This window comes from Myotis daubentonii, chromosome 19 (assembly GCF_963259705.1).
Source record: "Myotis daubentonii chromosome 19, mMyoDau2.1, whole genome shotgun sequence".
Lineage (NCBI taxonomy): Eukaryota > Metazoa > Chordata > Mammalia > Chiroptera > Vespertilionidae > Myotis > Myotis daubentonii.
Genome location: NC_081858.1, coordinates 18,535,751 through 18,551,863, shown reverse-complemented (window position 1 = coordinate 18,551,863; position 16,113 = coordinate 18,535,751). Strand labels below are relative to the sequence as shown.

Genomic DNA, 16,113 nt, shown 5'->3' with positions numbered 1-16,113 from the left:
TTGTATTGTTCTATGCGGCAGGCACTGTTCTAAGTTTTACCAGGATTAGCTCACCTTTTAAGGAACATATTAGGCTTTTACTGATGAGGAAACAGGGACACAGAGGTTAAGTGACCTGCACAAGGCGACACAGATGGCCCTGGTAGCAGTTTCACGGGATTGTTGATTATCTGCAGACTTACACTGCAAAAGATGAGGATGCAACCCACCCACCTCTGTGATTGGGAGAGGAAGTCTGTATCCACGGGCCCCCTCCCGGAGCACACTTCTGCTTGCATCGTATTTCAGAGCCAAAAAAGACCACTGATGATGACGCTCTTGCGCCTGTTGCAAAACCCTGTGAGTCCTACTGGAACGAAAGCCAGACAGAGACGGAATGGAGTGTCCCATCTCGGGTACAAGATTGCGTTTACCCAACCCGCTACAGGTTACCAATGCTGACCGGTAAAAACTCGTCAGAGATGCAATCTTGGTTTTGGCAGCACTGCCCTTGGCAGCCGTGCGAATAACTCTGAGAATCAAGTGCTAATCTTTTTCCAGTTCCAATTAGGTTACTAGCCTTGAGACATCTTTATTACCCAATTAGCTTTTTCTTTCCTTCCCAGTACCTGAAGAGATAGCCTTGAAAGCGTTTCACCAGGAAAATGCATGAAGCAATCAGGAGCCCAACAATGCCTCGCTGTTCTGGGGGAGTCAGAGTTCAGGCCCGAGACTGAACAATAGCTCTCACGCTTCAGCCCCAGCCGTTCCGACGTCCTTTGAGTGCCCCCAATACTCCTGTCCCTTTCTTCTGCCTGTGACACCCTTCCCACCTTCACTTGGCACCTTTCTATCCATCCACTAGCACCAACTTAGATGGCGCCTCTTCCATGCCCCCCCCCCCCATAGACCTCTGAATCCTGTAATTCCTTCTGCGGTTGCCCTGATCATTGTGTATAATTACTAGTTTACGGGTCTGTGTTCCCCACTTGACTGAATACCTTTTCTAATTTTATTTAAAAAAATTTTTGTTAATTCTCATCTGAGGATATTTTTCCATTGATTTTTTTTAGAGAGTGGAAGGCAGGGGGAGAGACAGAGAGAGAAACATCAATGTAAGAGAGACACATCAATTGGTTGCCTCCCGCATGCACCCCAACCAGGGCCAGGGAGAGGGAGGTTGTATCTAGGGGTCCCCTCCCAGAGCACAATTTGAGCCTGCAACCTAGGTACATGCCCTTGACCGGAATCGAACCTGGGACCCTTCAGTCCGCAGGTTGACGCTCTATCCACTGCGCCAAACCGGCCAGGGCTCTGATTTTATTTCTTAGTGGGTTGGGTGCATGTCTTATCTTGGCACCTCTGTTGCCTGTGCTCAGTGAATGGCTGCTGAAGTTAACTGAAAACTCGGCACTTGTTTCCTCAAGGGACCTGGATATGGCTGGCCCGTGGAATGCTCTCTGAGGTTAAGTCTGCTAAGTGCCTTCCATCTTGTTCTGTACGGCGCTGATAACCATCAAGAACCAGCTGGTGAAAAACAAGTGACGTCAGAGGCCAGGGCACACGCGTGGTCCCACGGGCACTGGGCGGTGCTGGCAGAGATGGCAGGCTGTCGGTTCCCTAATCATCTGACTCATGAAAGATTGCTGATAACCAATTTAAACAATGCCTCTGCCACTTCAGGGACATGGATTTCCATGACGGTGATTGACGGGGAAGGAGGTGGGCGGTGGAACTTGCACAGAAAGCAGCGAAGGGACTTGCCCCAAATCTGCCAGGGAGGGGCACGCCTGGGAACAGAGTTTCTGACTCCCAAATCTGATTCGTCCAGAGATAACCCCCCAAAGGTTCCCGCCATCCGTCTCAGGGGTGCCTTAGCATTCTAGAAATTTTAGAGTAACTACCTATTCAACTGAATCCCATTCATCCTTCAATTTCAACGTCTCCCTGCGGCTGTCCCTAACAGCTCTCTTCTGAACTCTTATGGGGTATCACACCTTTAAATAAACAACCAGGACTTCATGAAAATGTCATCCCCAACTGCTTCCTGGACCTTGATTCTCCAACGAGATCATAAATTCCACGAAGGGTTATATTTTATTTCAGTACTTCCTCCAGTGCCTAGGACAAGGCATGGTTCACAAGAGACGCTAACTGCATGGGTGTTGAATCATGCGATCTATGTTTGTACATGCACCTGGCATCGCCACCTCACTCTGAGAGAGCACTTCGTGAGCCAAGCCACCGCCAGCTGAAAATCCTTCCATCCCTTGCAGGGTCGGGACCCCCCAGCGGAAATGATGAACTTCGCCCAGGAGTTCCTTTCAGGATATATAATAAATGCTACCTTGTTGGCCTTTTCCTACTTTTTCCATGAATATTCATTTGTAGTTTATTTATTTATTTTTCTCATTGTTAGCAGGCATGGCAAGAGCTACACTTTTAAGAAAAAGTAATATTCGACAAAAAATACGAAACTGAGAAAATCTGAATATCTATCACCTATTGAAAAATATCGATTGAAAACTAGGTTGAGGGATGGGTGGGAAATCCTTACTTAGTTGGTAAAGGTGAAAGACTTCATGTTCCCATCCTTAAGACAACCAGGAACTATGGCTGGTGACCAGATGGGTTAGCACAGTGGTCGGCAAACTCATTAGTCAACAGAGCCAAATATCAACAGGACAACGACTGAAATTTCTTTTGAGAGCCAAATTTTTTAAACTTAAACTATATAGGTAGGTACATTGTTATTAACTTAATTAGGGTACTCCTAAGGCTTAGGAAGAGCCACCCTCAAGGGGCCAAAGAGCTGCATGTGGCTCACAAGCCGCAGTTTGCCGACCACGGGGTTAGGAGGTTAGAACATCATCCCAGCAGACCTGGTCCACATGCGAAGAGAAAGGGCCAGGTCAGAGGCCCTGTCGTACCTGGTCTCTGAAGACTAGAGCGGAGCTTCTTCCCACCCTCATCCGGCCCTGCCCCTTTCTTCTGGGCTTTGACCTTGTCCCTTGTAGTTTACGAAACTGGAAATGAAACACTCAACTACTTTGAAAAGCTTTGATTTAACATGCCTCTAAAAAGAAGAGGGGCAAACTACTATGAATATTGAGTTCCTCAAATGCAGATGTTTATTCTTTCTTTTAGCGATATCTACTCTAATACGTTCTTTTAAAAAAACAAAGATGGGCCTGGCCGGTGTGGCTCAGGGGTTGAGCGGTGGCCCATGAACCAGGAGGTCACAGTTCGATTCCCAGTCAGGGCACATGCCCGGGTTGTGGGCTTGATCCCCAGTGTGGGGCATGCGAGAGGCAGCTGATCCATAATCCTCTCTCATCATTGATGTTTCTATTTCTCTCCCCCTTCTCTGAAATCAATACAAATATATTCTAAAAAATAAGTAAAAAACGAAGGTGGACGGACTCATTAGCCAGGCACTAGATCAGTATTAGGGAATGGCAGCCATTCTACCCCCTGCATCAGAGGAACCTGAGTGCTTGTTAGCACACATTCCCACCCCGTCCTGTGACAGGGAATCAGAGTCCTGGGAGGGGCCTGGGCTCTGCATTGTCACCTGCTACCCAGGTCACTCTGGTGCCCACTGAAGTTTGAGAATCACTGCATTAGAGGACACACAGCTATGAGAACAGATGTGCCCTAAATGTCATTATAAACAAAGAGTCCTGACGTCTATTCTTGGCTGCTGGTGGGAGGCGGAAGGAAGTTCTTTGAAAAGGCTAGCAGGTGGGGTTAAATCTAGCAACTGAGAAGCTTGTGGGCTTTCACTTTCTGTTATTTCTAAGGAAACTAGAAAAGAATATCCTTCTGATCAGGAAATCCAGGTCAGGAGGAATGGCTTACCCTACTGCTCACACAGCCTGCCTCCCAGCCGGCACCATAAAAGGCCTTCCAATCCCACGAGCCCAAACCACATGGTCCTTCCTGCCTTCTTCCCAGCCCTGCGGGAAGGATTCGTTCCGCCATGATGGGCTCGTGGTTGGAGTCACTCTCTTCTTTCTTACCATTTTCTTCCATTTCATCCTGCGATTCTGATACCAGGTCTTCACCTGCAGTTGAGTGAGTCCCAGAGACTGGGCCAAGTCCAACCTAGAAGGCAAAAGGCACAAAAGAAAGATGAGGAAGGAGAGAAAGGGCAGTAGAGATGGGGTCCTGGTAACTGGTTCCAGGCACTGCTGTCGAAATTCAGACCTTCCCCCTTAAACCAATTCTTCCTCAAAGAGCTTTGCTTTCCTTCCAAAAATCTGACGTTTGAAACTCTGGCAAGCTAGAGACGGATGTCCGTGCCCAAGGACTGTCTACATGGGACCTGAAAAGAATTTCTGAGTCTTCATGGCAAAGTCCTTTTTCTGCAAAGCCTGACAGTCTTTACTCTGATTCTACACAAAATGAAGATTCTGACCCAGAATCCAAAGGCAAAGTCGTATTTTCCTAATTGGAATCCCAGTCATCATTCCAGATCCAGCTCAAGTCCCCCCTCCTGCAGGTGAGCCTCCTGGATACCCCCAGCTCATGCGGGATGTCTCCCCTACACCCTCCCCTGGGTCAGCCACCACCCAGGTGGCTCCAGGTTCTCAGTTGGTCTCTTATTGCTTCACATCAGTTATTGCTGCCTCCCTAATTCAACTGCAAGAGCGGAGTATGTCTTCTGCTTCTTTCGTAACCACAAAAGTGCCTATCACGTTCTAAATCCAGAACTGTGGCTCCAGCACACTTTCTGATAGGCTCATTGTAGCTTCCCTAAATTGTCATAATGCCAGATTCCCCCCCAAAAAACACACATTAAATCTGCAGCCCCTCCTGCTTCCCATTCTACTGCTAACCATGGTTCTGCATTTCTCCATAGCCTTCTGAAAAGTCCTGAATGTCAAAACCATTCCTGGAAAATGTGCAGTTGGAGTCATTTACAGCAACACAGCAACCGTTGCCTGGGTACCACAGTGCCCAGGCTATGTGCTAAGCCCCTGACATATGCTATCTCACTTATTCCTTTCACCACACTGTGAAATAGGTATAATTATTCCCATTTTACAGACAGAGATCTGAGGCTCAGAATCTCTTTGAAACCATGGCCAAACCCTGACAGCTGCCTGTTTTTGTGAATAAAGTTTTACTGGAACACAGACACGCTCATTCGTTCATATATTGTCTGTGGCTGCTTTCATGCTACAACCTCTGAGTTGAGTAATTGTGAAAGAGACCACAGGCCCATAAAGCCTCAAATATGTACTCCCTGGCCTGTAAAGAAAAAATTTGCTGACTGCTGGTAGATGATCCTACAGTGAGAGGTGGATCCAGGATTCCAATTTATTTACATCTGACTTGTACGCCTCCTCCTGATTTGGGGCTCACCTCCACCACCATTTTTTCATGCAAGATAGACCTACAAGAAGTTCTGTTTTGTTTTGTTTTGTTAATCCTCATCGGAGGATATTCCCCCTCACTCCCCATTGATTTTTAGAGAGTGGAAGGGAGTGGGGGAGACAGACAGAGAGAAAAACATCAATGTGAGAGACACACCGATTGGTTGCCTCCTGCACACGCCCTGACCTGGCACCAGGGATCGAGCCTGCAACCAAGGCATGTGCCCTTGACCGGAATGGAACCTGAGACCCTTCAGTCTGCAGGCCAATGCTCCAACCACTGAGCCAAACCGGCCAGGGCCAAAGGGAAGCTCTTGCTCAGCTTCGGTGAGGAAAGTGCAGGGACGCTCCACCACCAGGAGGAGCAGACGGTGGAGGGGAGCATGTGAATGAGGCTGCACTCCTCAGTCCTCAAGCCTGCAACTGTGGGCCTGTGCTGCTGAGAACCCCAGGCCTACCTGGGCAACAGTGGGAAGGACCACCTCGGGAGCCTACACTCGCTGCCCTGTGGTTCCAGGCTGGGTCGGTGAGCCAGTGTGGGCCTCTAAGACAGCACCCGGGGCCGGGCACCCTTGAGACAGCGTAAGCAGAGACCACCGCTTTGGAAGACTGGGTTTCTGAGGAGTGTGATTTGTAGAGCTAAGATCTATGACCTCACATAGGCCTGCACAGCCACAGCCTGAGCCAGGGGGAGTCTCACGTGTTAGTTCTCGGTTGCACCTTTCTCTACCTGAGGGGTAACGAGCAAAATCTCACCCTCAGGAAGAGCAGTAGGTGCAGGCAAGGAAGGTTCCAGGTGCCAACTCTTGGCACGCCCAGGTGAGGCTGCCCAGCCCCCTGCTTTGACCAGAGTGCACAATTCAAATCTCCACTAATAGCCTTGGCTGATGGGCTCAGTGGTTAGAGCATCAGCTTGTGCACCAGAGGGCATGTACCTGGGTTGCAGGCTTGATCCCTGGCCTTGGTCAGGGATGTGTCTCTCTCACATTGATCTCTCTCTCTTTCTCTCTCTCCCTCCCTGCCAGGCCTCCCTTCCTCCCTCCTTCTCTCCCTCCCTTAATCCTCTCTGAAAATCACTGGGAAAGATATCCTCAGGTGAGAATTAACAAACAAAAAATAAGTAAAATAAAATAAGTAAATCTCCAACAATAAAAGCAGTCTTTCCTCAAAGGACTTCAGACCCGGTCCTAAATCTGCCTTCACATATATCTGGTCGTCCCAGTAAAAGGGCTGCTGTAAGCTGACAGTTTTATTAAAAGCCATTTACAGACTGAAGCTAATCACCTCCCAGCGCCAACGGCACTCAGCTCTCTCCACGGAGGAGGCACTGCTTCCCAAGCAGCATCTCAGTAAGAACGCAGGGGGCAGCCCCAGGACTTCTGGCCTCCCTGGAGACGGGTCCCCCGGGCTCCCACTGCCCCTCCGTAGCCGGTTCACCAGAGGCCACCAGGTGCATTCGTCAGTGGAAGATTCAGTTCACAGCCCTGCCACCGCGCTCGCACACGCGTTAGCTCACTTGGGAAAAATGCACCCTTGGCTCACTCTGGCTAGAGAAACACTTCACTGTCATCAGCTTTCTCTCATTACCTGCCACCGTTACAAATTCTCACTTCCCTGCATAGTCGCTTAAATGGGGTCACCTAGGAAACCGGAGAAACAAACAATGAGGACGAGGGAGAGAGCTGTGGGAGGAGGCAGCGCTCATGGCCCTGGTCACGTACAGAGGTGAGGAACGGCTGAGAGGGCAGGTTAAGGCGGCAGCTTCGATGCCAGCCAAGTGGTGTCCTCCTCCCCAGGCAAGTTCATCAGTCCTGTGGCGGTCACCTGAGAGGCGCCTGGGCAGGTAGCAGGATGCCCCAGGAGGTTGACTGGGAGCTGACAGTTCTGTTTCAAAATTCTCTGACTTCTAGAAGGTAAGCCTACCATGTTACCCGTGCACGTTGAAGGCCTTTCAATACACCACCCCGCAGTTCATGATGCCCACTCCACCTGGCTGCTCACGTATGTGAGGCTCTTCCTTACATGCGGGGCATGAACGTGGCCCTTTGGTACCTAGAGATCCCATCTATTGATCCCCAATACACAGACCCGTCTCCACTGTCCACCCAAAGGCACCCCACGCTCATGTCCAACCAGAACTAACTCTTTCTCTGCAAAACCCACTCTGGCCTCAGCCTTCCAACTTCAGGTCATGGCGCTCCTGTTTCCCTGGCGGCCCAATCCAGGAACCCCAGAATTCTCAACCCTGTTTCTCTTCCTCATGACAAGGTCTATTCTGTCCTTTCCACCTTCAACATTGTTCTCCAACCGCTCCTCTCCTCTCTGTTCCCACCGTGACCACCTTCACTCAGGTCTTCAGTGACTGTCCCTAGATTCCCTGGTATTCCTGCCCCAGGTCTTCCCTCTCTAATCAATCACGTACGGTGGCACCGATGTGAGGATTTGGAAATGTAACCTGGCCATGTCACTTGCAGCTCTTAATGGCTCCTGATGGACGGCCTAAACAGTGAAGTGCACGTCCTTTGGCTAGGCATACGAGGTTCTTCTCACTTCTGCAGCCTCATCCCCCACCACACCCCCATTCACCCCTTAATCTGGAGATGTCCTGACCACGTGCAGCTCCCTCAACGTGCCCAGCGAGCATGCTTCTCTCCCTCCTGCAGTGAAAGCTCTTCTTCAACAATGCCTCCTCTGAGAAGCCTTCCCTAATCCTGCTGACACACTCAGCGACATCGCGGTGCCTCTACTGCCCTTGGTCACACACATCCTGGTGCCAGCGTCCCGCTCACTGGGTTGTAGTATGACAGTCACTTCCTCTCCAGATCTCCTCCAGAGCAGGACTCTTGTCTACTACTTCCCGGACCCATAATCCCCTCCACAGTGCCCAGCACAGAGGACCCTCAGCAAACAGCTAATGGGTGCTCACCTAATTGACTCAGTCGACAAATTCTCTTTTAGTCAGAGATTTGCATTTAAATGTTTATCCAACAGCTCCTACAGAGCTTGAGAGAGGCCTTGGCGTTTCCTTCCTTTTCTCCTGGAAAACATTCCCAATAAAAATAAGCTCAGCCATCTCCAGAGTGAGTCTGAGGAACAAGATAAGACACACACTCTTGGGTATTTTGCGGTTCAGATGCTAAGTTAAAGCAAGGGGCTGAGGCGAAAGCCTCTGAGTAAAGCAGGAGTCCGAGCCCCCTCATCTGGATCTCCAGTGTAAAGAAAGGGATCTGATCCAGGTCCTTTTTGGTCTCAGCCTAGTGCCTCTGACTTCATACCCATCCAACGCACCAGGACATCTGACAGCTCCTCAACCCGATCAATCCAGCCTGCCTTCAGGAGCCAGGCAGCGGGCGGCCCAGGTGGGAGCTGGACTATGAGAAGGCTGAGATCATGGGTCCCAACTCCCCATCTAGTCCCACTGCATCTGGTCCTGAGTGTGAGTGACTTTAGAAGCTACGCCTGCTCCCCAGCTGAGAGTCTGGGCAACCGTCCACTAAACTTCCCCTCGCTGCTTACGCTGGAGTCGTTAAGTTAAAATATGGAGAGACAGTGAGGAGTACCAGTTCAGCACCAGGCCGGTTCCTGTGGGGACCAAGTGTGAGGCGTGCACATGGGTTGGCTGCTGTCCAACCAAGGCTGAGAAGATGGGGGCCAAGGACCAGGCCCCGCCACCATGTCCTGCATGTCACGGTCCGTGTGCCCGGGTGTCCCATGGCGAGAGCAAAAGGAGTCTCCCTTCTCAAGGCCCTGAGCTGCGGACAGCCCCTCCCCGGGTGCTCACCTGTCCGGGGTGGACAAGTACTTCTGCTTCTGGAATTTCTTCTCCAGGCCCATGAGCTGCAGCTCCGTGAAGATGGTGCGACTCCGGCGGGGTTTCTTCTGCCGCGGGGTGAGCTGCTCCGTCTCGGACTCGCTGCTGCCTAGCGCCTCGCCGCCCGGGGCCTCGGCAGGGGCAGCCTCGGCAGCGGGGTGGCGGGACAGCGTCTGGGCGATTCCCGGGGTGGCGGGGACCAGGTGAGAGATGACTGTGGGCTGTCGGGTGATCACGGAGAGGAGAGGATATGCCCGGAGGGAAGCGGGGCCTGGAAGACAAGCAGGGAGGCAGGTCACCCAGGGAGCCGGGCGGAAGGAGGCCAGGGCTCCTGGAGGACCACTTGCTGAGACCCTGCCTGGCGGGGCCTCCAGATGGGAAGGAGGGAGGAGAAGAAGAAGCAACTCAAGACCTGTAATGGCCGGGTGGGCAGGATGCGTGCAGATGTGCTCAGCCTGGTGAGGGAGAACATTCGAGTCCCCCACAGCCAGAAGCACGTTGGGTTTGAAGTGACTCTCCCCCACCCATCCCCTCTTTTGAACCCCTAACTTACGGTTTCAGAGACATGGGTCAGTAGGACTGGGCAGGTGAAAAAGTAGTCAGAAAATACTAGAACCACATACTTGAGAAAGCCCACCTAGATCTGTAATAGACAAACTTCCTCGAGCCCCCCTGTGGTTTTTATAGAAGTCCACGGTCGTAACTCTGAATGCTTCCTGAGGAGCCTGTATACCCGGAATCATAACATTTTTCAGACCTGGAAGGATGCTTCGCGGTTATTTAATTCAACTGCCTCATTTCAGAGACAAGGAAACGGTCCCATAAAGGCTGAGCGACTTGCCTCAGATCACAGAGCTCGGAACCTGCGATTCAGGGGTCAAACCAAGTTCTTCTGGCTTTGAAGTCCAGTGCGGTTATCGCCACATCTTGAGTCGCATGGATACCTCGTTTAGAAGGGAGGTGCGGCAACGCGATTTTAATTCACACGAAAACGCAGACACCTTATGACCAGCTGCCTACAGCACTGTGTTAGGGAGGATTCTGAGGCTGGGTCAGAGCTGGCAGAGGGGAGTGCTGAGGTTGATTAGTGCTGTCTGCCCCGGGCACGCAGGAGGCAGATGGTGTGGTGGCAGACATTCTAGTTATGTGACACTCCTCTTTAGGAATGTCAAGGCCAGAGCACTTTTCTGCCCCAAAATAGGTTATGTCTTTATTTTATTATTATTTTTTTAAATATATTTTATTGATTTTTTACAGAGAGGAAGGGAGAGGGACAGAGAGTTAGAAACATCGATCAGCTGCCTCCTGCACACCCTCTATTGGGAATGTGCCTGTAACCAAGGTACATGCCCTTGACCGGAATCGAACCTGGGACCCTTCAGGCTGCAGGCCGACGCTCTACCCACTGAGCCAAACCGGTCAGGGCATAGGTTATGTCATTAAAGTTCAAGTAACAATGCTCTTCCTCTTCATGATTCAATTGTATCGAGTTTTACATCTTTTAAATGTAAATCATTTTATTTCTCCAGGCCTCAGTTTTGTCCTTCAGATGGTGAATAAAAGTAGATCATTCCAGAGTCCTTCGTTCGAACGCTAACACTCTGATGCCACAAAAGTGTCTGTCATCCAAGCCCATCTTAAAGATTCAGGGGCTGCCCCCTGGGACTCAGTCCGGCCCTGACGGCTCCCAGGAGGGCAAGGCAAGCACCTGAGCCCACAGCACTCACGCTGGTTCTGGGCTCAAACCCACGAACATCACGAAGCACCCGGTGCTACTCGTGTCCTCTCTCTCCTCCGGGCTGGGGTTTCCCTTCTTATTCACCCCTAGGCTTCTGTTTGGACCCAGCCATCGTTCTGAAAACAGGCCACTTCTCCTGTTCTTTGACTCTCCTTGTAGTCAAACCACAGCGTTGCTAAATAATAAAGCCCCAAGGGCCGTGACTCCCAGTAATTCTCCCGCCAACACGAACACTGAGGTTTTGGGTAGTCGATTTTTTTCAGAAAGAAAAAAGCATCTGGGAATAGTCTGTAGCAGAAAATGAGGACATTGTGCACGGAGGGGAGGGGCAGGGAGCTTGCCCAGCCTGCATCCTCTCACAATCCCGGACCGCTGGCTCCTAACTGCTCGCCTGCCTGCCTGATCACCCCTAACTACTCTGCCTGCCTGCCTGATCACCCCTAACCACTCACCTGCCTGCCTGATCGCCCCTAACTGCTCGCCTGCCTGCCTGCCTGATGCCCCTAACCACCTCTACCTCGCCCCTCACCACCACAGCTTCATCGGGAAGGATGTCCGGAATGATGTCCAGAAGGTTGTTCGGCTGTCTGGTCTAATTAGCATATTATGCTTTCATTATTATAGATAGCTTGGGCCATAAAGCTTATGCTTAAACTTAATGAAAACCTTCATTTTAAAAAAAGAAGAAAAAAACCAAAAACTTCTGATAAATGACAGTGATTTAAGGCAACAGCCTTCACTGAAGTCTAGTTTCAAGACTCCTGACCCAACGATCTGATGCAAATTGTGACAAAGCCACACTGTCTCCCACCAGCTAGCTAGAGCACCTTCTGATGCCGGGGGCCACACACACAAGGCCACGTGGGGGTGTCAGGAGGACCACCGCTCACCGCTGTCCATAAGTCTAACTGCGGCGAGGCGCTGTGTGTGTACGGGGTGTGTGGGGCCCGTCTCCAGGTTCAGAGGAACCAACAAGGCTGGAACAGGAGTCAGGGTGGACATGTGTGTCTGCCACGCACTGAGTCTCCCTACAGGCAAACCAACGGGGCGCAGAAAAGTGAGACAAAATAGACTCTAGCCAGCTGCTCGCTGTCTTTTCCCGTTTTCATACACGGCCTGATTTCCAACCAAACAGCACTGGCCCGGAGCTTTAATTCCACAAAGCACGTGCACACCCCCACTTGCTATTCGCACAAAAGCGCTGTGAGATAGTCCAGCCACGTATTGATATGTTGGCTACACAACCCAATTCAGGTTTTAAAAATAGGAGAAAATGTATCCATGAGCGCGTGCATGCGGGGGTCCTTTGGTTTCTGGGGGGGCAGATCATGTGTAACACTATGTACAAAGTTTGTCTTTCCCTTTTCCCGAGAATTCGCACTATGTGACCGTGTTGGCTGGAGACAGCTGCCTGCCGCCCTCGGACCCTGCGCATACGCTTGTGAAATTCAAGCACAGGATCGGCCCCTGAGCGGGAGTAATGACTGTGCTAAACCGAAGACACTGTTTAAGCAAACATCTTTCGGGCTGACAAAAGGCGTGCAAACGTGACCGCAATGAATGCATTCCCTAATCGTTTTGGGTTGTTTTTTTTCTCCCACCAAGGCCCCTCACCAGTGTTTTGCTGTAGGATGGCTCTCGCATAACCGTGTGTATCCTGTACCTAGAAATAGTTCCCTGCCAAATGTTTGGCCGCTTTGAGAGTCTGTTTTGGATCAGAAAAACCGGAATACATTAGTGGTAGGCTGATGCCCAGGGACTTAAAACAACTCAGAAACATGTAAAGAAGTCTCCCCTCACAGCATTCAACCCTGAATCATAGAGACAGACTTCATCATTGTTCCTAGGTATGGACAAACATACGTCTGTTCCGAATATAGTAGTATGTATGCTGATCTATTGACACACATCATTACAAGGTGTTTATTTTGTAAAATATAAATATCACTTTGTTGTTGTTGTTTTTTTAATGCAGAGCCAATAATCCCCAAACCATATGATGACTAGTCCAGTGACTTAAAATGTTAAGATACAGTTCAGCTCACAAAGAAATGGAGTTGGGGCCCTAGCTGGTTGTGCGGCTCGGTTGGTTGGGGGTCACCCCATGCACCGAAAGGTTGACGGTTCGAGCCCCAGGCGGGACACACGTAGGACCTCGGGTAGGCTAAACAGTGCGTTTTCCATTGCACCGATTCTGAAGCGGTGAGCTCATGGATGGGAACTCGCTCAGGCCATGCACAGGCACGTCTCCTCACCAAGCGCCTCACCGCAGGGGCCTCGTCCACTCCTGCCACAGCTGCGCCTCAACGTTGGCGAGAATCCCGAGTTGCTGTTGCTCCTATACATCCCGCCTGCACTTCTCCTCCATCCCTCCACCATACCAGTCCCCAGTGGGCTCTCCACACCCACATGTCCGCTTGGCACAGGGAGGGCCACAGGTCCGAGGGCAGAAGCCTCTCCGAGCTGCCTGCCTGTCTGATTTATGGGGCAGGAACGCGTGATGCATATGTCCGCAGACGGCCTCAGGCGGACAGACAAGAGCACAAAGACACGGGTGTGGACCGAGTCAGCCGACCTGAAGGGGGACTCGGAGGAACAACTGGGTAGCTCTGGCTGCTTCCTGGGAAAAGTCATAGAACCACCGCACCCCAGTATTCCCAGGGGCTCCCACCCCTGCAAACTGGCTGGGAATTTTGAGTCGTGGAAAGAATAGGGCCTCTCCCAATGACTTGTGGGGTGACCGTAAGCAGGCTTCTAAAACTTTCTTAGTTTCAATTCCTTCTTCTAAAAGCAGGGCTAATAATTGCAGGTAATTGCAAGGATTAAATGCGTCAACGTACGTCAAGTGCCCGTTGGGCATGTAATTGCTCTTCGTTCCCTTTCCTTTCCTCCTCTCACTTTTGTTGCCTGGCACTCTGTGCGTGTGTCAAATGAAAGTGGATCAACTGTCTTATCAAGAAAGCAGGCTCACCGCCGGCCGGTGTGGCTCAGTGGTTGCGTATTGACTTATGAATCAGGAGGTCACGGTTAGATTCCCGGTCGGGGCACGTGCCTGGATTGTGGACTCCATCCCCAGTAGGAGGTGGGCAGGAGGCAGCTGATCACTGATTCTCTCTCATCATTGATGTTTCTCTCTATCTCTTCCTCTCTGAAATCAATAAAAAATATATATATTTAAAAACAGAAAGCAGACCTACCTCTGAACTATGCATGTGATCTTCTTACCTGCTGCGCATTCGTGTGCCAAGCAGGATCCAGAAACACCAGAATCTGCCAGCTTTTCTTTGCCAAAGAGAGGACTTCAAATGCCCCTACAGCGATGTCCTGAGACTGACAGTGACAGGAGAGCCAAGGGGAATCAGCGAGAGGGCCAACCTGGCCAGAGGTCCCCCCTAGAACAATGGTTCTCAACCTGTGGGTCGCGACCCCTTTGGTGGTCGAACGGCCCTTTCACAGGGGTCGCCTAAGACCATCCTGCATATCAGATATTTACATGACGATTCATAACAGTAGCAACATGACAGTTATGAAGTAGCAACGAAAATAATTTTATGGCTGGGTCACAACATGAGGAACTGTATTTAAAGGGCCAGAAGGTTGAGAACCACTGCCCTAGAACTATCAGGGCTCCAGTAAGAACTGCTCTGGTTTTGCAGCCCGGCCTCAAAAATTCACAGAGCAGCCCACGAGTCCCGAAGCAGAACCCTTCCCCAGGTTAGGCATCGGCAAAAAAGGATGAAGTTGGTGGGACACAAGACGGACCCAAGTCAAGTTTCTTAAATTACAAGGAAAACAGATATGGGGTGCGGGGAGGGGGGGGTTAACATTCATTTGCCCTGTCTTATGCTGAAAGTAGACTAGAGAAAGGCCGGGCTGTGGGTAAGTGGCAACCGGACACGGAGGCAACCAGTCATTGTTGGTCTGTGTGGGTAATCTGTAAGGGTGGAAAGAAGGGACAGAAGAGGAAAGGAACTATAAAGAGGCTCTGAGTGGGCTATGAACTCTGACATTCACTTCAGTCTCTAGCCCAGCAAGAGTTAATGAAATAGAAGCTGTCTTTACAGGTTATGGCTTATGACTCAAGAAAAGAGGAAAATGCTTTAAGAGGCCAACTCAAAGGCTTACAAAAATGCCTTAGCCATTAACTACCTCATCAAAGGGGTGGGGGGGGAGGGGACGACATTTGATGAATTAAGTATAAATGACTTAGAAACATATGGAATAAAGTTATTCCAAAGTCCACGAGACTGCCATAATGTAGACTCTGGAATGAGCATCTAGTTAAATAAAAGTCTTAAGAAGGGTTCACCGAGGTTGAAAGATAAAGAGATGCAGCGGGGAGGTAACATTGGGGGGACCTGGGAAAGTGGAACGAGTTTGCAAAATAAGCAGAGGACATCAGAGCAAGCCTGGGAGGACCACTGCATCATCACGGGATCTTTTCAGAGTCTTTGCAAAGGGACAAGCTCCGTCTTCTCACGTTCAACCCGTGATGTCATCAAAACTGCCGCCGCCCACAAAAGCACCAGGCTACTCAGGGAGCTGAGTGAAACCAAGTAAGCCAGCCTGGCAGATAGGTCTGGGGACCCTCCCGTCTGCCAGAAGTGCCATACCACCCCGATGTGGTCATCATCCACCCGCCCCACTCCACAGCTCCCCCAGCCAAGAGCACACTGAAAGTGGCATTGTCTTCCTCCTCCTGCCCGTCCTGCTGTCTTCACACACCCACACCTGCTCTCAGATTCCTCGTAATCACTCACTGATGAAAAGCAGCCAGGGCAGCTGCTGTTTAGCTCAGGCCTGAATTAATCACTCCCACCTTCATGCACCCACAGCCTTCTGCGGTGTCCTCACTCACCTTTACTTAATTCGAATCTGGTAGTAGGAGTTCATTTGTTTACCACTGTTCCCTAGATTTCCAACTTCTTCAGGACAAACATCAAAGAGTGCCCAAGTTGGCATGGCTCCGTGGTTGAGAGTCAACCGATGAACTAGGAGGGCAACGGTTCGATTCCTGGTCAGGGCACATGCCCAGGTTGAGGGTTCGATCCCCAACCATTCTTGACATTCTTTTGGGCCATTTTCACTGCTCCTGTGCTCTTTGGCTTTTGCTACAAGGCCTGTCTTGTTGATAAGTTCTGTTTCCTTTGCCAGCCCCATTGGTGAAGATATACCCTAAGCCCAGTCCTTCATCCTCTGTTGTT

At 50.6% G+C, this 16,113-nt stretch overlaps 1 protein-coding gene across 2 annotated transcripts in view; it reads right to left on the bottom strand.

The window, feature by feature from the left end:
• The window catches only part of BARX2 (BARX homeobox 2), a 57,566-nt gene that overhangs the window by 5,665 nt on the left and 35,788 nt on the right, over positions 1-16,113 (bottom strand). For both annotated transcript variants that reach the window (XM_059677199.1, XM_059677198.1), the window contains exons 2-3: positions 9,142-9,442; positions 4,002-4,086 (exon numbers count right to left, since the gene is read on the bottom strand). In XM_059677199.1, the coding sequence (XP_059533182.1) occupies positions 4,002-4,086; positions 9,142-9,442 (386 nt within the window). The remainder of the gene's footprint in view (positions 1-4,001; positions 4,087-9,141; positions 9,443-16,113) is intronic.